This window comes from Alligator mississippiensis, chromosome 5, assembly GCF_030867095.1.
Source record: "Alligator mississippiensis isolate rAllMis1 chromosome 5, rAllMis1, whole genome shotgun sequence".
Lineage (NCBI taxonomy): Eukaryota > Metazoa > Chordata > Crocodylia > Alligatoridae > Alligator > Alligator mississippiensis.
Window position 1 is genome coordinate 160,978,082 of NC_081828.1, and position 22,273 is coordinate 161,000,354.

The 22,273-nt window shown below is 43.8% G+C and overlaps 1 protein-coding gene across 2 annotated transcripts in view; it reads right to left on the reverse strand.

Moving 5' to 3' along the window:
• Positions 1–22,273, reverse strand: part of ITGB8 (integrin subunit beta 8) — a 97,576-nt gene that overhangs the window by 47,620 nt on the left and 27,683 nt on the right. For both annotated transcript variants that reach the window (XM_014603217.3, XM_059728940.1), the window contains exons 2-3: positions 14,320–14,405; positions 3,886–4,060 (exon numbers count right to left, since the gene is read on the reverse strand). In XM_014603217.3, coding sequence (XP_014458703.2) covers positions 3,886–4,060; positions 14,320–14,405 — 261 coding nt within the window. The remainder of the gene's footprint in view (positions 1–3,885; positions 4,061–14,319; positions 14,406–22,273) is intronic.

Here is a 22,273-nt window from a genome sequence, read left to right on the forward strand (position 1 = left end):
GCTACTCACTTGTGTACTCATAATTTCAGCATTCTGTACATCTGAATTATTTCTTATCGTATTTATTCAAATAGAAGAGGATCCTAATTATAAGATGACCCCCCCCCAATAATTAGATACTATATATGGAAAATTTATAAATTTGTTATAATTTTCCAAGTATAGAATCTAATTATTGGAGGTTTGCCTTATATTTATCCCCCTCCCACTGCTACAGCAGGGAAAATAATTCTGGTGGGGTCAGGTAGCCCTTTGCTCTCTGTTTCCCCCCAGCTTTTTCCCCTGGCAACCTCCTTACCTCTCTTCTTACTGCTCTCCCTGAGCACATGGAAGGGAGAAGTAAATCTGAAAACAATGACCATGAAATTAAATATGGCTGTAGCAGTTTGCATATAATACCGATGCATTTAGTTTATCCAAGATTGATGCATGTTATCATTTTTTTAAACTGCTGCAAATTTTGGCATAAGTACTTCATAAACAGTCTAGAGGTGCACCAATACATAGGTCCGTATCATACTGGCACCAATAAAAGGAAAACTGACATTATCGGCAACTGGCTTTTTTTTTAGCTGATGTGGCCAATAATGTCACCAATAAATATCATGTGCATGTACACAGCTGCAGTGTGTACACAGCCAGGAATGCAGCCTGGCAGCTTAGAGAGCAGCATCTAGCCAGTAAGTCTGTGGGGGGAAAGAGGCAGGGGAGGGCAGATCGAGGCCTCTGAGGTGATGGGGGGAGTGAGGCTGGGGTTCAGGTGGGGCAGGGGCAGGCATGGCACAGCTGAGGTGGAACAGTGCACAGGACAGAGCCACAGCTCATCCATGGTGGGGGGGGGGGGGAGGGGAGAGGGGGCAGCTCTTGTCACTGGGCACACCCCTGGAGGGGGGAATGTGCTCCCAGATCTTTCCGCAGGGCAACAGTGGGCTGTCTACTGCAAGCTCAGGGCCAGGGGCTGTGCTGGCAACTTCCCACCAGGGAGGCTGGACTCAGGCTACACTCAGGACGATGTATTGCAAACAGCACCTATGACTCAAGAGATGCATGGATATAAAGCTAACGCGCCATATGCTGAAATAGAATAATTAAAAAATGCACAAGTAAAATGCTTCTCTAGCTTCATGCCAGATACTAGAAAATAACAACACTGTTATGCAAGATGAATAGCTAGCGTCACCTGGAGAATTTAACAGAAATGCACCAACTCACACCAGTCATCCATTAGTACATCAAATGAGTGTCATATAAAAAGCCAAAATGTGTTTGTTATTACACATGTAATAACAAACAACTCCCTTGGATATAAACTAAGCAGAATGTGGATTCTGATATTCAGTTTCTAGTTATTTCAGTCTTCTGACCTTACCATATGACAAAATACAATTTATTACAACTCTTGCTCTAGAGAGGCAGATGTTCATTTAAGACCATGACAGCTGTAAACTTATTTATGTTTATAATAAGAAGATTATTTAAACTGGATTTTTAGAAGCACTATGCATTATCCCAACAAGTCTCACTGCCCTCCTAAATGAATTCAATTGCAATTCCTTCTAGAGACAAATTCAAGATCCGTACTCAATATGAGCAGCACCTCACTCTACAAATCCTGAAGTCAATGGGATTTTACTGCTCCACGTGCACTGGATGACAGTGCTTCCTTTCAAAGAAGTGGAAGTACTGGCAGTGGTTATGTCACAGGTTTATTAATCCAAGGGGTGGAGAAGTTGGGGGCTAGCACTCATTTGTTCTTGGACCTTGAAGTTCCTTTCTTTGCTTTCTGCCACTGACAAATGAAAACTCAGGTCATTTACTACAATCAGATGTAGCAACAGGCATGGAGATGCCTCACTTCATTTCTATGCCCTCAGAACTTTTCTATAAAGTATCATGACTGCTCCTTAAGTGTTATGTTTTTATGAACTGTAGCTATAATTGGTATATTAGGGATACAGAAATCCACTTTTAGCCTTATACTAATATCAAGTCATCTCCTTCTAAGCTATAGTCAACTGAGATGCACATGACCACACATATATGATAATGACCTAATTCAGCAGTGGGCAAATTCAGAGTTAGAGTCCTAAAGGGATAGTTCAGGACGTGACACCTAACTCCTCCTTTATGAAGATAAATCCACAACTCAGATCCTCAAAACCCCTACTCAGTTTCTACCCAAAACTTAGTGGCACCTACATTTCTCAGTTTAGAGTTCTGAGCATTCCCAAAAGAACTCAGTCTTAACAGTGCTGTCTAGCTCAGAAACTCGGCCCCATCCAGACACACAAACTTGGCATTCCTCTACCTAGTTAGACTGCATGGCCCAGTCTGGTAAGCATTATTAAATTATGTCTAGTATGTTGGATGCCATTATTCCACTGCTTTTCTATTCAACATCTCATTGCTTAAAGAATTCACCCCAAATGTCACAGAGCCAAAATCAAGTCTCTCCTCTGTGGGGGATATGAACCTACATCTCCCGACTCACAGGAGAGTGCCCTAACCACCAAGCTACTCCACTCCTTCTTGGACCAAAATATTCACACTTTTTTATAAGAACAATAGTCCCATATGAAGAAAGATAACACCCTTACCAGGCTTACTATTTACATTGCTGTAGCCTTCAATGGCATTTAAAATTCTTATCCTTCTGTCAAAGGCATCAAGAGATACAGGCAACAGGCCAGGACAAAAGTGTAGTAATTCTAAGGTTAGAAGGCCAAATTGTGCTGTCTCAGATGCAAAATTTGCTCATAATTTACCACAAAATTTAGCCTGTGGCATACCAGTGAAGAAAAAAAAATAAGTGTTTAGGAGTGCAAGACCTATCCCAGCCCCAGTTTTGTCTAGATGGGTCTTGAGAACCTCCAAGGATGGAGTTTACAGTGACAGAGGTAGGGTGAACAACTATGGGCCAGCCCTGAATGGCAGTATCATGACTGAGCTGGCCAGAAATTTGAGAAAAGAAGGATGGAAATATGAGTGAAGTTTTTTTGTTTTGTTTTTTTAAAGTAAACCATTTCAAGTTGATGTTCCAAGACTAATGAGATAGGATCTGCATGGATAGCACCATTCTGTGGATTCATGATTAGAAGACTCCACTAACCTCTCTCTTCTGAAGGACACAATTTGTGGGGTTTGGTTTGTTAGGCTTTTTTTTATTTTTGTGGTTAGTTTTGCTTTTTTGTGGCTTCAAGGATTGAATGGTGCATGTTCTTTTCCCCTTCTGTGTATTCATCGCATGAGATGGCACAACACATTACATGCAAAAATATGTAGGTGTACATTGCACATTAAAAGATTATTTTAATTGCATAAGAGCTGGGAAATGGTTAGGAACCACAATAAATCTTTGTTTTAAACTGTGTGAAAACAACATATTTCATTATTGTCACTGAAGTACTTAGTTTATTCATACAAAAAAAGTTAACATTTCCGATTCAATATACTCAACAACTTTAAATGTCTTTTTTGTTTTGATTAAGTGAATGAGTGCACACTAAGTTAGTTTGTAATTAAAGAAAACTTGTTTGTTAGTCACCTGTATAAACCTAACATTATGAGTTATTTTAATTAAGTAAATTCCACAAAAATACAGTAAAAGGTGTCTATCACCACCTTGACAATACTCTTCTTGCAAACCCAGTAGAAATCTTGATTCTGAGTTAGTAGGCATAGCTGGCCATGTGTGTCATTTTTAGTAATACCCATTTTGATGTATAGAAAAACTGTAGCTATTCTTCTACAAAGAATGAATAGACAAGAAATAGCTAGTCTCATTCTTCTAAGTAATAATTCCAGCCATTGCTTCACAATCAGGATTTAAATGTTATCGTATTAAATATAAATAAAATATAGTATTAATATTTGGAGTAAGCAAACCTGGCCGCAGGTGAATAGAAACTTTTCCTGGTGTCACTTGCATATTTGCTTCATGGTCACTGGATGTTGTTATACTATTCATGGGATTTTCGATGAAATCTGATTGGCATCCTTTTTTTATTAAATTGAAGACAGTGTCACACCGTCTACTTTGTGTTGCTTCTCCCATGAAATCCTGTTTAGAGAGAGATAAATACATAAAAGTCATTTTTAATTAAAAAAATAGAAAACTCTATAACCTCTTCAAAGGAAAACAAGTATTTCAAACTTAAAATAGGCTACTATAATTGCACAAACTGTAGTTCCTGTCCATTGATGCCGTATGTTTTTAACAAAGACAATGACAAAAAAGGTTTTTTTAAAATAAAAATTAAATCTAATTGTAATTTTTTTTTTCTTAACAGGCATAAAGCTACCTTTAAATCTTAAAGAAAATAATGTTATGCACAAGATACCAGATTTATCCAAAGAACCTTGTCTGCCTATGTCCTTAGACCAACACGGCTACAACCTATACCCATGCACACATAATAAAATCTTTTGGACTATGTTCACTATAGCAATTCCAGAAAAGAAGTGTTACTCACATTCTACTTCAAAATATGTTTCTCAGTTCCCAGGGGAACCTGCTATTAATTTTATTTAGTATTTTTAAAAAGAGGTGCCCTGATTTTTTTTTAATAGCCATTCAAGCCCGAATTGACTGCATTTGAAAGGCTCTCCTGAATCAAGTCCAGCCCTTGCTGTATTTGCAGGCAATTGCTGACTCAAAATCACCATTTCCAACCCTTACACACAACTACACAGCATAAAACCAGGAACACCAAGGACAAGTACATCATAGATAAAAACAGAGAAGATGAGAGTACTGCCAATGGCCAGCCACTGAAATGACAAGGAAGTATCTGGTGATTGTGACAGAGGGCCATCTAGGAGCTGGGATCTCATGTTGGCCTGCCAACCTATCTAAGTAGGGCAGTCCACCCAGTCTCTCCTGCCACGACTTTGCTGTTCCCAAAACTGATGTATACATACAGGAGGCTGCCCATTTTTAATGCCCCAATGCTAGGGGGCACTATACACAACTCCAGCCTCCCCTTATCGTGTCCCGTGCCTTGCAGGTGGCATCGTTGAGTTGCTCTAGGCTCTGGCTTGTGGCTGGACCAAACTCAGTCCCTTGCTGAGTCTCTTGCATTTATACATTCACTCCGCTCCATCAGGCCTCATTCCTATTGCACCCCTCTCACTGGGGCCTCTTGCACTCCGCCCACTTTCACTAGGCCGCTTACATGCTGCCCCTCTTTAGACCTCAGCCAAACTGCCCTAATCCCTTGAGTGACCACACAGGTCATCTGGCTTGCCTACCCATGCTCCTTGACTGGCCCTGGCACAGCCTCTTGGGCCCTCTCACAAACCTCATCTGAACAGTGGCCAGCCAATTCTCCTTGCCCTGAGCAGAGTTCTGACCTGAGCCCCTCTCTGGATAACTTGTTACTCTTGCTCCCTCCTTAGGGCCAATAACTCACCATTTTGACCCAAACTCATACTCACCAGGTCTGAGGGCCTACTGGGGTCTCCCTCTGATCCAACATTTGGCCTCACCACATCTGAGGATTTACTGGGGTCTTGGACTCTGGCCCAACTATGGCTTCAGGTGTCCATAGACTTTCCTTGGCCTCACTTCCCCCTACTGAGGCTTTAACTCATGCCCTCTCACCAGGGCCTCACACTTATGCCCTGCTCACTGGGGCCTCTGGGGTCTTGCACCCCATGTGGCTCAGGTGTCTGGAGATGTGCCTGGCCCCCATACCTTTCCCTGGGTCTAGGTAACCCACCAGGATGTTCGGCCTGGAGTTTTGAGGCACCCCTCCTTGACTTTCACTGGGGAGGTAACTGGCATGGCATTTCTGGGGGACTGTCCTGCCACCAATAGCCCCACCAGACTACCTTTTTCCAGCAGGGTGCAGTTTTCATTCTTACCCAGGACCAAGCAGGTCTACCTTTCCTGGTGTCCTCCCTACTGGACTACATGCTGTCCTGGGGCTGCTACTGGCTGCCTCTCCCCCAGAGGCACTGGCTTGCACTGTTCAACATCTTCATCGGCTACTTGGTTAAGGGGGTAAAAAGGACCCTGTTCAAATTCGCAGACAACACTAAGATGCGAGGGGAAGTGAGAACGCTAGAAGGGAGGAATAGGCTGCAATCGGACCTAGACAGGTTACAGGGGTGGGTGGATGAGAACAGGATGGGTTTCAACACTGACGAGTACAAGGTACTGCACCTGGGGGGGGAAGAACTAGCAGCATACCTACAGGCTGGAGAACTCCCTTCTCGGTAGTGCAGAGGCAGAAAAGGATCTTGGGGTCATTATTGATGCCAAAATGAACATGAGCTGACAGTGTGGGGACGCGGTCAGGAAGGCAAATCGTACCTTGTCATGCATCTACAGACGCATCTCAAGCAGGTCCAAGGAGGTGATCCTCCTCCTTTATGCGACACTGGTCAGGCTGCAGTTGGAGGGTCAAGTTCTGGGCGCTGCACTTCAGGAGGGATGTGGACAACATGGAGAGGGTCCAGAGGAGGGCCACACACACACATGATCAGGGGGCAGCAGGGTAGGCCCTACGAGGAGAGGTTAAGGGACCTGAACCTGTTCAGCCTCCACAAGAGAAGCCTGAGGGGGGATCTAGTGGCCATTTACAAACTAGTCAGGGCGGACCAGCAAGCATTGGGGGAGTCCCTGTTCCCCCGAGCACTACCAGAAGTGACTAGAAATAATGGTCACAAGCTGGCAGAGGGTAGATTCAGGCTAGACATCAGGAGGTACTACTTCACTGTCAGGATCTGGAACCAACTTCCAAGAGAAGTGGTGCTGGCTTCTACCCTGGGGGTCTTTAAGAGGAGGCTAGACTAACACCTTACTGGGGTCGTTTGACCCCAGTACTCTTTCCTGCCATGGCAGGGTATCGGACTTGATGATCTGCTCAGGTCCCTTCCGACCCTAGCAACTATGAAACTATCATGACCCAGGCCTGCCCCTTGCACTGGGCATCAATGCCCTTTGGCATTCCGGCCCTGGCCCTCTTGCATTGGCCAGTTGGAGTGTTCTGGTCCCAGTGTAGCAAAACCCCCAGTTTTTCTTTTTTTTTAAATTTATTTTAAAATGCATTCCCTCCCCTTCCCCAACCTTTTCTGACTTTTTCTCTCCCTCTCTATTCCCTATATATAAAGTATAAGTGAGCTCTGCCTTAGGATAAGCTTTAACATTTTTATTTTGGTAGCAAGTTTTTGGTTTTGGATATCCACTGTTTTATATTGTATTACTATTAGGTTTGTATTGATTCTTACTGTTGTATATTGTATTATTAGCATTTTCGTATTGATTTTTATTGTTTCATATGGATATTGTATGGTTTAGGCCTGTGTTTGTAAGTGAACCAAAGTCATGTCAAGTTTCCATTTTACATGTCAAGCCTCCATCCTGCATCCTCTGCCTGGGCATCCTGTGTTGCAACTGTATGAGTCATGTACCCCTCCCATGTAAATTGGTTCCTGGATGAATGAGAATGATTGGGAATTATTGAAATACAATGGTAGCAGGCCTCTACTGAATGGCCTGTAATGACTGGGCCATCACCTTGCATTGAATCATCCAGGAACCACGGACCTCACCCAGGAACAGAGACAAGAACCCAGCTTTTGAAAGACAAAAGACCCTGCAGAGCCAGCAACTCAACCACTGTACCCCACCATTACAGACACTCAAAACTGCACATCCCTGCATGAAGCACACATGCTCAGTACACCAGGGGCTGACCCTTGCCTGGGCATGCCCCCTGTCACTAGGGTCACACAAGGTCTGCCCCTATAAAAAAGGGGCAAGGAAGACAGACCCAGTGAGGCGCCCTCTCCATCTGGACCAGCACCATGCCACACCACCTATCCACCCAGAGGCCCTGCCGGCTACCCCCTTCTGGACAACACCTACTGGACAAGGACCCCTTTCCAGCCTGGATAGGTAGATATTTCCAGCACACCTCCTCCTACAATTTGGACTCTCGCTCTCTTTCCTCCTGGACTCCAGGAAAAACAAAACAAAACTATGTAACAGGGGCTTACCTAGCTTTTGTGTAGGCCTACTGACCATAAACCCTTTCCCAGGCTGAGCCAAACTCTCTTCAGCCCCATAGCCTTCTCTCTGGGGCTTGGGACCTAACTGGACACCTAGGAGCCTCCTGCCATCCCCATAGTTCCTTCCTTACCTCTGAGGTATTGTGAGCAGCAGTTCAGCTGGGTGTTGTTGCTCCCCAGCTGCTTGCAGCAGACTGCTTGCTCAGCCCTGTGGGCCTGGATCTAAAATGGCTGCCTCATCAGGGCTGGCCTACACCTGCTGGCCTCCTGCTCTCACCTTAAGTGGCAGACAGCAAAGGTGCTCTGCCACAGTGATATCTGCTCAAAAATTCTAGAAGGATGGCCATGCCCAGCACTACTGATGAAGGTGCGTAGTCCTTGCCAATCTGACATAAGGATAAAATTCCAGTCCACAAATCTGGACAGAAAGACACTCTAGCTAGGAACTTCTGAGTTAATTGCAAAAGCATCAGAACCCCCAACTCAAAACCTCCCAGCATTAGCTGTGGCCAATGTTCCAATGCTTCAGAAGAAAGCAAAACTGTACTCCTCTTTCTCCTTAATGTGGATGCATTGGGGCCCAGCTCTTGTTTTTTTAGGCTAGGGACAGAAATTACACATAAACTGGCATTAAAAGTGATCAGAAACCAGTTCAGATCTGTAACACAATAGAAGTTCAATGCACATAAATCACGTTCAAAATGGCCAAAACCAGTTAAAGATAAATGTGGATGGATGTACTATCAGACTTAACTGATTTTGGTTAAATCTATTTATTGAACTTCTGTCCCAGATCCCTTCCAAATTCCAGTTAACTCACTGTCTTCCAGGATCCCAGGAAGCTTTGAACCTCCTCCTGCAAACTCCTCCTTGTACGGTGGGTGGATTAAACTAGGCCAAAGCTGTCTGTTCCATCTGAGCAGGGAGGCCTGCTCTAGTGCCTCCTGGCTTCTGGCCTAAACCACAGCAGGCATGTGGCCACATTTCCAGAATCAAAAGTGAATATCAGTTCACTTGCTTATAGGTTCAATTTATGCAGTTTAGACTAACCTGTGAAGAATGAATTGATTCAGACTCAGGATTTCTATACCGTCTGTGGTTAGCTCCATAAGCTACCACCAAAAATCCTGAAGCATGGGACAATCAGACACCTACCACACTCCATAAGAGTCTTTACCTTCATGTGTGGATTGTACACACTGATTGTTGAACCAAGAACCCCCTAGAACTCCCTATCCAATCATATGATCCCTTTCATAGACTTGTCAATTTCATACTTAAGGCAATTCATGGTCCTTGCTCCCACTAACTATGTGGCTTAGAAACCATTCCAGAACCTCCTCTGATAGTCAGAAATATTCCAATTTCCAATTAAAGTCTGTCTTCCTATAGATCACAGGCCATTAAAATTTAACCCCACTGCTCTACCTCATACCCAAAAGGCTTCAGCTCAATATAAAGTTAACTGGGTGAAATTCTATGGGCTTATGTCAGATCAGATAAAATGATGGTCATTCTGGATTTAAACTAATGACTTCTTGATCTCTCCATTTCCCCCCATTTGAAGTATGAAAAAGACACTTAGACTAGTATCCTATTTGCTTTGTGGTTGGTTGTGCATAGCACATGAAGTCTTTTAAATTGTCATAGAGATGGGGATGGCAGCACATGACAGCTCATGCAAAAGAGCCCTCTTAAAACAGAGCTTGAACACAGAATTTGAAGGGGTTTTGTTATTTTTTCCTACCTACTAAGAGAAGACTTTCATTTTAGATGAGCCTAATCACAGAGAAGGATAACCCTTCATTCAACTTTAATCCATGAAATTCTGATGTCACAGATTATTCCGAATGGGTTATCTTAACAAAGTAAGCATTTTTATGATGATAAATGAAATTATGAGATTTTCTTTTACTCTGAAACAAAATGGAATCAACCTTCTTAATTTAAATTAGCAAAGAAACTAAACATGGGTTAGCTGACACTGATAAAAATCTCTCTAACAGTAGCACATACAGTTAGATAAAAACATGAGGGGTATTTAATAGAAAAAGGAAAGAAAAATTATAAAAATATGCCTAAGAAAAATTCTCTAACAGTGAGCTTGGGAGGCTCATTATGGGGAGAAGAACATTTTGCTCTTAATTTTGATGGCATTCTTACTTCTTTTTAGTAATGATGATTAGATGGATAGAGCATATGTCTATGTCTGCACATACAAATAAATGTTGCAAGATGTTACATAGTTTATTTTTTTCCATTTCTGCATCTGGAATGACCACTACGTATTTTTGGAGTCCTGGCATATCCAGAAAATTTAACGAAGATTAAACGGACATAAAAAGAAGATTAATTTAGAAAATGTATCTGGAAGTATGCTGTTCATTATTTGCTAGTTACTATCTGAATCGTCCTAAGCAAAAGAACCAAAAACAATCATTTTTTCCTCCTTGTTTTGAAAAATACTATGACATTCAGATGATCAACCACACATAAAATTATGATACAGCACTAAGATTAAAAACATAGTAAAAGGGAATAGTTTATGAACTTTCCATGGTGTGACTTTTGGTAAATTATTTTGTGAGTGCTTGGGTATAAACCGTACACATGTATAAGTTTGAGTTGGAGCATAAACAGAAAAAGAAGAAATAATACAACAGATCTAAGTTAGGATTCAAAATGTACAACTGCTGATGTGATTATATTGATTTTTCTTCCTAAGACATATGGACTTAAGATAAAGTGTCCAGTTTCAAAGTGAAATTTATAATACAACACTGTAAAAAATAAGCAAAGATTTAAAGTAATAATTTAGTATTTTAAACTGACCCTCTACCCAGCCTCTAAAATCATGCTAGAGCGATCTACAGAGGAAGAAAACAACACAACACACATGCTGACTACAATAAGAACTAGGCTGAGCCCAAAAAGAGAATCAAAGCAAAGTGCTAGGATAACATTCCTGGCCATATTCACTAGGGATGTGCGAAGCGGGCCCTATTCGATTCAGCTTTGAATTCAGCCCAAATCAGGGACAGTGATTCCATTCATTCATTCAGATCACTGTCCCTGATTCGATTCAGCCAAATCTGAAGATTCAATGCTGATTCAGAGAATCAGTAATTCAGACAGACACAGCTTTAAACGTTTTTTTTTACATACCTTGAGGTAGCAGGCGTGGCTTACGATCACTTCGATACTGGGGCTCATGGAGCGTCCCACAGGAGTGCAGGGGGACCCTCCACATGCTTGGTGGCAAACTCAAAAGTACTTCCATTCCACTTCTGGGTCTGCCAGGGAGCACACTGGGGGGCCCCCCTCATGCCTCCTCAGCTCGGCGATCGGCCACAGGGGGACCCTGGGTGCCCCCCCAGACCCAGGAGGCACCAGTCACCAAGCCGGAGGGGCGCAGGGGGGCCCCCCTGTGCACTCCCTGGCAGACCTGGAAATGGACTGGAAGTGCTTCTGGTCCACTTCCAGGTCTGCTGCAGAACATGCTTGGGGAGCCCCCCATGCTTCTGCGGGACACTCCACGCACCCTGTCAGCACTCATGAGCCCCCGCTACCTAGAGTTATGTAGAAAAAAAACATTTAAAGCCATCTCTCTGAATCTTTGAAGTTTTCTGGATCTCTCCAAATTGATTCAGAGTGTTCCGATTTAATTTGGAGAGATTAAAGGGTCCTCCGATTTGATTCAGATTCAGAGATTTGGCCACCAAATTGGGCTGAATCTCTGCTGAATCGGATCAGGGACTGAAGCTTCACACAGCCCTAATATCCATATGGAGGCACTCAGGCAAGATAAGGTGAATCAACTAAAAGTTGGTGCCAGTGAACCAAAGGACCACAGAAGAAGTTACATTTAATCGCACAATTAACATGTTAACTATGCTATAAATTATTATATGCCACATGTTCAGCCAAGTTATGGCAGGAGAAAGTGCCAAACGTGTCACATGTTCAAATCCAAGTACAACGTAAGCTAGCCACAAAGATGTTCCATAAGAAATATTTAGTCTTAATGGGTGATTTAACAACCAGGTGTCAGCGCACAGGGAGCTCATCAGCTGATGAGCTGGACTTGCTTGTGCAGCTTTCAACTTCCTGGCATGTAGGGAACTCGACAGTAACCAGATCATGATGCCAGGCTCCCCATATGTGAGCAGCTACATGATTTGGATCTGACCGATTTTATTTCCCATTCCCAAAATCACACATCATGTTAGCTCTTCATAAGAGCACCCAAACAAAGGTTTTACACATCTTATCTTACACACATTAATTTGAAATTTGTAGTTAATTTACCATATCATATAATCCCATACAGAATCAAGTTCCATCTGAAAAGCAGGTGGCTGTTTGGTTCCATTAGTTCTATAGGAGGAGGGTAAGATCTAGGCTGCCTATAGACATGCTCAGAGGTGGGGATGTTTTAATGAGAGAAGTTCCTGTGAAGCTGCTCTTATTAAAATGCTTCACTGTTACATGTATTAAGCTCCACACATTTAAAAATGGCCACAGGATGCTTTATCTAAACCTCATTTGATGAGGTTTAGTTAAAGTGCCCCACAGCCATTTTAATGCGAGGGGCTTAATACAATGCGACACTGTGACGATGCTTCAGCATTCTAATTAGAAAGCTAATTAGCACATGTATAGGCAGCTATTGTTCCAAAAACTCATTCTGCTGATAATTAGGAATGTTTCTGAATTCAAGCTTAAAATGTATTCATGTTCAGTTTATACCTAGCTGTTCTTGTGACAACATTAGCCTTTAAATTAAATAGTTCTTCATCTTCCCTCTACCATGAGCCCAGATTGCTTTTTCCTCTAGACCAATACAGCTATAACCTGGATGCCTGACACATGGAAGATGTAGAATTTTAACTGATTTTTTAAAAATAAAATCCTCATATTTTCCCAAGGAGGAAGCAACTTCGACCACCAGAAACCTGAGATATTGCTCCTGTCTTTGTTCAAGCTAATTTGCACAAGAGAGGCGAGAGACTGTTTAACAGCTAAGACCTGCCTGCCCAAAAGAATTTTCCATCTGTTGACTCCTCTGTGAAATCCTATGAAATATGAACTTTCATTTCTATCCAGGAAAACATTTACAATCTTTTCTCCAATGCCTGATAAAGGGTGTTTGTGCCCAAAAGCTTGCAATTCAAAATGTTTTTTGCAAAAATCTTGTTGGTCTAATAAAAGATATTACCTCTACCATGAGCCCAGATTGCATCTTCATCTTCCCTGGTATTTACCCCCTCTTGTAAACTAGGTACTCTATTCATTGATCATCCCCAAAAAACTACCTCTGGACATGGTGCAGTAAGAATTCTTCTTCTTTAAAAATAGATGACTAGTTTTGTATGCCATATTCCAGAGAGGTCTCACCAGTATCTTACCTACTGGCATTAATGTGTTCCTATCTCTATTCCTTACCCATTAGGATCATTTCTGTCTTTTTCATGAGCTTTTCATTGCCTTTTCAACAGCTTACAGATACCGTTTAAGTGTGGGTACACGCCTAATTACCAGTTTTGCAATCTGGCAAAAACCCAGATCCTAAACATGCCCCTCCTACCATTAAATGTCAAGACTACTCATAATAAGACATATCTAGTTGTAATACTGGTCTTTTGCCAACTCAATCCTCCCTCCCCCTGAAATCTCACTATTACCAAAACAATAATGATTTCAGAATAAATGAATTCAGAATAATCTACCAGAGATTGTAAATTCTTTCACGATAAGTCTCAAAACAGAAGGTTTCATATGTCGAGAATAGAAAAGCATAAATTTTTCCATGTGACAAAGGTAATGATGTACAGTGAAATCAAAATTAACGTCAGGAATTTCCAAAATTACCAATAAAACTACTTGTTGAAATGTAAGATAACTATATAGATTTGTTTTTGACTTAGTGATAACAGTTCTTACAAATTATGGATAAATAACTTGTGAATAACAAATTTTTGAACTCCCAAAAGTTACCATTTGCCTGCCAATGTAGTCTACAAAGCAGATGGAAAACATGAAAAGGTTCACACTTTATATTAAAAAAAAATACTGTAATTTTGCAAATAAAAAAGTTACATTCTCTCTCTTTGGAGACTGAATATCTACTGCACGATTTCTCAAGTGCCATCTCCAAGAATAAGTCTACACAGATTTTTTTCCTCTGTTACTTTTCAATACCTTTTCTTTCCCATAATTTGGAAGTAGGTTCAAATTATGTATTTGTGCACACAAGTATGAGAACCAGGTAAAATGGATAAATATAGCTGCAAGACAACATACCTCTTGAGTACACCATCCACATTCTGGATCTACAGCAAGGCACTTTGTACATGTTCCTGCATTTGAGGTGGCACATTTATTTTCCACTGTAGGTAAACATAAAACCAAATGTTAATGATTCATGATGATAAAATGAAAAACTGCAAAATGCCTATTTTTCAAATCTGAATAAGAAAACTAATGTGGCACTTCAATGCTGCTGCTGCTGAAGCTTTTGAATAAAAGTAAAATAGAATAAGACAAGCTAGCAAAGCAATTTTATATGCCATTATTATATTCTGTAAGATTTTAAGAATCTAATAAGCAGACAAAAAATTCATCTTCAGTTTTAAGGTTCCAAGGCCCCAATTCAGCAAGATACTAAAGCACAAGCTACTCTCTCTCTCATGTGCTGCCTTCTCTATTCCTAGACTATTTTCTTATTATCTCTCTTTTCCTTCAGATTCCAACCCAAACCCTTTTTTTTCATAGTAACTATTTTCTCTCCTGCACTACATGGAACAAGTTAATTGGAAGAACATTTTATTTCTCAAGCTGATAATGCTTACTGTTGAATTAACCAGGCCAGAAGTTAAGGACTGCGTGGTCTTATTTTAGAGCTACTGGGAATAATGTCTACTACAACAGACCTATCTTTATGCTGGTCAGCATCCTGTTTCATGCCTGCATACTGAAAGTCATGGCATCACCTCTCACTATTTTCAAACCTTTGATGCAACATTTGGACAGGACCAAACAGAATAGATCTCCTTCCAAAGACAAACTTCCAATCAAGCTCTCTTCAAACATCACAACTTATTTACTCTTTTAACATGTTCATCCTGAATGACCCTGACTTTAGAGAGTGTGTGTATGCATGTATGTAGGAAAGAATCTTCCTGATGAGTCATTAGGAAGGCGTCCTTTACAGAAGAAGTTCAGTAAAGTTATAATACCCAGCGCCAACACTGGAAAGCATCTGACATGGCACTGCAGTCTCCATTGCTGGAACTTTGGTTGTCAGGTTTTTAGTTTCATAAAACCAAATATTAAAACTATAATTTATATTGCGAACAAAAGTGAATAAGCACAAAATTAGGAGATTACAGCTTAGTAGTGAGCTAGCACACCTAATCTATACCCTTTGTCTGTCAGTACACAGGGGTGGATCCAGACAGGGTGCAGTATTGCAGTTGTACCCCACTTTCTGCGGCAGGAGCAGCAGCTGGGACTTTAAGTTCCTGAAGAAGATAAGAATTTCTCCCTTCCCTTCACCTTTCCCCCTTCCTTTCCTGCTGCTAACACCATCCCTCCTGTCCCAGGGGAGCTCCTGTCCCACTCCAGCAGGGCTATATGGACTCAGCCTGAGACAGAGGCAGCAGAGGGCAGGTGGGTTCCCTTTCCCTGCTTGGTCCCCCTTGGTGACAGTGGATCGGCAGGTTCCCCCTGCCAGCCCAGGGAGAGATGCAAGGAGGGGGAACCTGCCTGCTCACTGCCACTGTCCCAGACTGAGTGCAGCCCTCATGAAACCTGGCTGGAGCTAGATAGAAGTGACTCTGGATCTCCTCTTCATCTCAGAATAATGGGGACAGGGGAAGTGGGAGGTAGGGGAAAGGAAAAGGAGAGCAGAGGAGATGTGCCTCTGAGCAGGGAGGGGAGTGGAGAAAATTCTCACCTGCTTTGGGAACATTAAAAAGGCCCTGATTGATGCTCCTGTCATATAGTCTGCCCATCCCAGGGGAGGGGAGTGGGGGAAAGGGGAGAGAGTCTAGGAGGCTGGGAGCAGGGGGTGTAGCCACCCCTGCAATGCTAGGTGCTCCTCCCACACCCCACCTTGCAAGAACCTGGATACGCTTCTATCAGAACAGTATGAACATTGTAATATCACAACATTTGTGCTGCCTTATAAGACCATCCAATGCTTTTGTTTTGAATAAAGCTGGAGCTCGCTACCTTTTTTGTATTTTAAGACCTCACAAATCTTTTTCATCCAACTATAGTGCAAACAACCTCCACTTTAAGAACACCAGCCCTGGAGTAACAAAAGCAGTTACTCGCACTGAAAACTCTTATTAGGAATGTATCCAATATATTTAAGTTTCTTTTAATATGTGATTTCAGCTGCTAGATTCCAGCAAGAAAGCCAGCACCTTGTGATGAGCCAACTCTCCACAGGCCACCCACAAAACTTCTTTACATAACTGATACGTCGTGGGATTGATCATAGCTTGTGAACTACTGTTAAAAACAAAACATCTATGTTTCATGCAATACAATTATAAGGCATAATCCTGCATACATTTTTAAAACAATGGCAAAATGTTCAACTTCAAAGGCAATCAGCCCTATATCTATATATCATGTAAGCTGGTTCCAATTTTTTTATGAAACATGGGGAGCAAGATTAATGTGCATAAAAAGGGAGAACAGAAGGTAGCACATGAGAATTAGTTAATAATCATGGACTTCTATAAAGTAAGTGTAGCAGGCTTGCCTTTCGCAGCTTGGGTTGAGTCCCAGGCTTGAAATCTTGCTGTTTTGATTGGTGGAGCTCATCCCCCAATTAGGAGGCAGCAAAAGGAGTTCAGTCATGCCCCCTTCCTGAGGGGAGGGGGAGAGGAGTTCTCCCTCCCCCTCCCCACCGTGGACCTGATTGAAGACTGCAACACTGAGGTCTGGAAGACTTCAGGGGCGAAGCCCTGGAGCATGTAAAAGGAGCTGCATGCCCAGCATAAGGGAAGCACGTCCACGAGAGAGAGAGAAGAGAGAATAGCGGGGCTTAGAAGAGCTGCAGAGAGCTGCTCAGCAGGGCGAAGCAGTAGCTCAGAAGTGCCCTGAAGACTTCCATCAGTGGGGAACAGCGGATGGCTCCAGCAGCTAGGCTCTCGGTGTAAAGCACGGCACACGGCATCCAGACCCTGGGAGGTGTGTGAGGCAGCTCAGATCTACAACCTCTGGCACATGGCCAGAGACACAGTGCACAGCCTGGTGCACGGAATAGCACCTTCTGTAGCATGAACTGATCGAATGTAGCTGATGTTAACATAGACTGTAATAATAGTGAAATGTAACCATGTTAGTCTTGTCCTGTAAGCAACTTGAAAACTCCATTATGTATCCTTCTGCTTGACATAAGTGAATGAACTTTGCATAGCCTTTATGTATGAATGTGTGTAAAAGAGTGAATGGAGAGAGAATGGCATAGAGATGGAAGAAGATTCAACTGTTTATGTAAGCAACAAGGCACCAAATGTAAGTTACCAACCAATAACTAACTAACAAATGGCCGAAGAATCCTTTTGAAGCTCGAAGGCACAAAGGAGATAACAGAAGAAATTCTGCCAGATGGGCAACAAAAACACTCCAAGGCTAAGATAAGCTGAAAACAAAAGAAGAACAACCACAAAAACAGAAGCTGAGTATGGAAAAACCCCAAAGCACTGAAACAAAGGATGCCAATCCCTATAAAAGAACACTTCGAAAATGCCAAATTGGGTGATTGTCTTTCTCTACTGCTGTTTCATTGGAGCACAGATGCATCTGTTCACCCTGCTCCAGCTGTTATCTTTAAATTGGCTATCTTCAAATCATCATCATCTACTCAATAAGCCCGGGTTGGCCACCCTGGGCTGATATTGAGCAACTATTGCTGGTAACTGTCACAACCCAATGATTTTAGTGCCTCGGCACGGTGGAATTTTCCCACCACATGAGAGTTTCTGTGCACAGCAAAAGTTTTCTGTTACAATAGAAAACTCCGGTGCAAGAGAGTTCCCGCTATTCGTATGCAAATTTGTGTCCCACTATTGGCCAGTTCTAAATTATTCCTACGTGGCGGCTGGCGATTGGCTTGCTGGCTGTATAAAATTCTGTGCGACTTCCGCCCAAGTCGGAGCACGCTGCAGAGTGACTTTGAAGATTTTTTGACTCGTGGCTGAGCTAATCAATAGCCTGATCAACTATCGATTTTTCTCCCCGTCGCCGAGCGCCATCCCTCGACGTACCCTTTTTCCTGCATGCCTAGGCCTAGTTCATTTACGGATTCGCTGGCCTGAGTCTTGCCAGCTGGAGCAACTCGTGTCATTATTTAAGCGATCAGACCACCTGCGTCGCGGCTACTAGCGACGTAAGTAAAGCTTTTTTGCAACCAATACGTTTTGTCTGCCTCTCCATTCACCAGCCCGCCCAATAACCAAGCAATTTCTAGATCACCTCAAGTCGGCTCCGGCCGTCTGAGACATGGCGATGAGGATGGGATTTAAGGGCACGGTGATGGAGACGAACCTAATTGGGTGCTGCCCTTGGCATACTGGGATCCGCCGCGTGGAAAATGCAAACGATCTATGAGCGCATATCGCCTACCACCAGGCGGTAGAAGGGGATGAACGAAATATTGACGGCTACTTCTCCGTAAAGAAAGAAGCAGTGGTCATAAAAGAGTGGAGAACAAAGCTATCCCTTGGGGAGTTCGGGTGTATAATGGGGAGCGACTGGGTCTACTATCGACCCCCAGAGGAAACATTGGCCATATCCCTAGCCGGGGTGAAGGCACGGAAGGCAGAAAAGCTGAACCCCGCTCAGGAGTTTGCTCAATGCACCCGATACCTGAGGGAAGGAGGGGAACCCACCCCAACAGACTAGTTCAACTGTCCGGATTTGGTGCCTGTGTCGCGAGGTCATGAGCTTCTCGTTCAGCTCCGGGAGGACCTGGAGACCAAGGGCCGTCACGTGCCCAGATGGGGTTTAACCAAGTGGAAAATGGGAAAAATTATGAATGTGTTGTTCCATTCAGTAGTGGATCTACTAAGGGAATATGCAAATTTAGAGGTTCAACTGCATACGGCGGGCAAGGAATCGCTGGAGCGGACAGCAGAGAACTCCAGAGCGATGCTTATCAATAGTGCCGGCCGCATGATGCCGCTGATAGAAAATGGCACCGAAAGAAACGCGAGCCATCCGGAGAACCCGGAAAAGAGGGGCGGAGCTTCGGAAGAACTGGCGGGGATCCGCCTAGCGACCCCGCCCCCTGAAGTGATGTCGTTCCCAAAGGCCCCGCCTCCCTGCCACGGGGAGGGGGCAATGGGAGGAGGGATGTATCCAACGCTCCCACCTGATGAATTTAACTCTCTCTCTGCCGCAGCTCACCCGATAGCTGTGATGAAGCATGTTGCGGATGAAGAAGGTACCACGCATACCACTGTTACCTCTCGCACACGCACCCGACCAGAAATACAGGAACTTTGCAGAGAATCTAAAATAAAACCAGAAGAGACTTTGGCCATGTGGTTGGGGCGACTAATAGTAGAATTCGGATCTGACATCTTAGACAAGGAAGAAGCGAGTGCCCTGACCCGACAAGCGGCGTGGAGCGGAGGGCGTGCTACTGATCTGAACGTGGTCACGGACAGTGCACACTGGCCCATCCCTCTCCCGGCGCTTGTAGTGGGACAGGTAACCCACAAATTCCATGCCTGGCATGAGGGTCACCTGCAGAAGGCCACTGCAGAACAACTCCTCTTGGCCATAACTGGAGTGTCATACCTTTCATGGAGCCCAAGAGCGAATCCCATGGAGCTAACAGCAGCCCAGCGCAAGGAAAGATGGGCTCATCATCACTTATCAGATCCCGGAGCAATTCCAACGCCTCTGGAAGCTATAGACGCCTGTGTAGAGGTATATGGAGGGACAAATGCTGTTACGCTCCGACTCTTTCTGAACCCGATGGCGGGTCAGCCAGTAGGAAATCTCTTAGGCCATCTCCCACGACTGCAAGCGCTCATGAAACAAAGTGAAGAAACTTCTACTGATGTAAAAGACCGATCTTCGGCATATCCAGTCGAAGCACCGAGACCAAGATGCCAAGAACTTAACCCCTGGCGAGAGCTATGGTGGTCACCTCAAAGAACATTGGAGGAAAGGAATATGTTCGGATTCCTCCATGGCCGCTCCGGACTTACAAAGCAGCAGTTGCGTATTTTGGGAGAAAAAAGAGCCAACGTCGTCTAGCCGACGCACTGGGATTCAAATTCGGGGACCAATCAAAAAATGAGTAATGGCCATTGGCTGTGCCGGCGGCCTTCTCCAACTCAAACCTGACCCCACTGACCCTCGTCCTTACACCGAACTTACTGTCTATGACCCTGCTGATCCAGCTGACCAACAACAAGTACTTTTCCTCCTCAATACTGGAGCTTAGGTTAATGTAATTATCTCAACAATACCCCACCAGAAAACCACCAAAATGATTAAGGTACAAGGACTTAACGCTATTGCAGTCACAACAAAAGTCAAATTCTTAGTCCAAGGTCATCGATATGCTCTAGAGGCCGTGCTAGGGGGCATCAATATTCTAGGAATCCCAGGGATTAAAGCGCTTGACCTTAAAGAACAAGTGCTACAAGCATTACCCATTATTATCCCAGAACAGGATTGGCATCGACCAACGCTTCGTAATACCTCTACCTGGCGGTATCGACCAATCCCAACCAAGGGTCCCCTAAAAAAGTCCCTTACTGACCTCCTGTGGCGACTCGAGCAACGAGGTTGTATTAAAACCGTAACTGCTAGCACCTACCTGTCATCAGGATGGGGAGTCGCGAAACCTGGAAAACCCAATGAAGCCCAGCTAGTCGTCGATTATAGGGAGGTCAACAAAAGATGTCCAGTACTTCAACAACCTAATCCTTCTACTCTACCACAATGCACGTTCGAGATGGCACAATTCCAGCGAAGTAAGTGGGTCGGGGTCACACTGGACTTAAAGAACATGTTCTTTTCAATTCCGATAACTGACCCAGAAGGAGTACTAAATATGTGCATTGATGGCACTATGTACAGATGGACGGTTTGCCTGCAGGGGTATCGCAACACTCCATCGCTGGCTACTGGTGCCATGAACAATACCCTGAAGAATTTTCAAGCCTCACATTCTCTTCCCTCAGAGGAGGAATTAAGAATTTGGAGTTATGTCGATGACATTGCTATCATGGGTCGTGATAGTTCCGTAGTTACTAGTATAGTCAACCAACTAGTCGCTCACCTTCAAAGTGAGGGATGGACGATCAACGAGGAAAAGTCATGCCTACATCCTGTAGATGACATCAGGTTCCTCGGCACCCGATATATTGGTTCCACGGAATCTCACATGATGGTCCTAACATCGATCCATTAAAGACATTCCTCCCTGTTACTAAGAGACACTTCCAACAGCTTTTAGGTCATTTAAATTGGTACCGGCATTATGTTGAACCCAGTCATTTGGCGCTGCTCACTAAGTTGCAGCGACAGATCCGTGACAAATCCCGAAAATCCACGCCTTGGACGGAAGGAGATCAGCGGAACCTGCTTCACCTACTAGCCACGGTTAAAAACACACAGCTCCACGCCATCGATCTGGGTGAGCCATTAACCGTAACCCTTGGGTTCACCACAAACCACGTGTGGGCTGTTGTGCACAACCCTCGCAATGAGCTAGTATACACTGCCCGTAAGACGCTTCAGGCGGCACAACATCGGTATGGAGCTATAGGGAAAATCCTCCTAGCTGGACAACTAGCGGAGCCATTAGCAAGGGGGTATGGGACACTACGTGCTCCCGGTGCCACATTGTTACCCTTGCTGGATGCGGAAAAAGTTGACCCGCATTTTCAGGGGGAGCCTAAAACGTGGAATACGTTGGTGCTTACCCACCATTACAACTGGCACTGCTGGAAGTTTGAAGATACGACGCCCAATCCTAGCCCAGGAGATGAGGAAAAGGTCCCTACACTGTATGGAACCTCTGCCCTGGCATGGATGGCTTCAGATGGAACCTCCCGACATGGCAGAGGCTATGGGTACTATTGCAAGGCTTGTCACGATAAGGAAATATTTCAAGCCTACCCGGATGACAACTCGGCCCAAAAATGTGAATTGTTAGGATTCCTCAAGGTACTGGAGCATTGTCTGACGCATCATGACGATACGCCCCCCATTC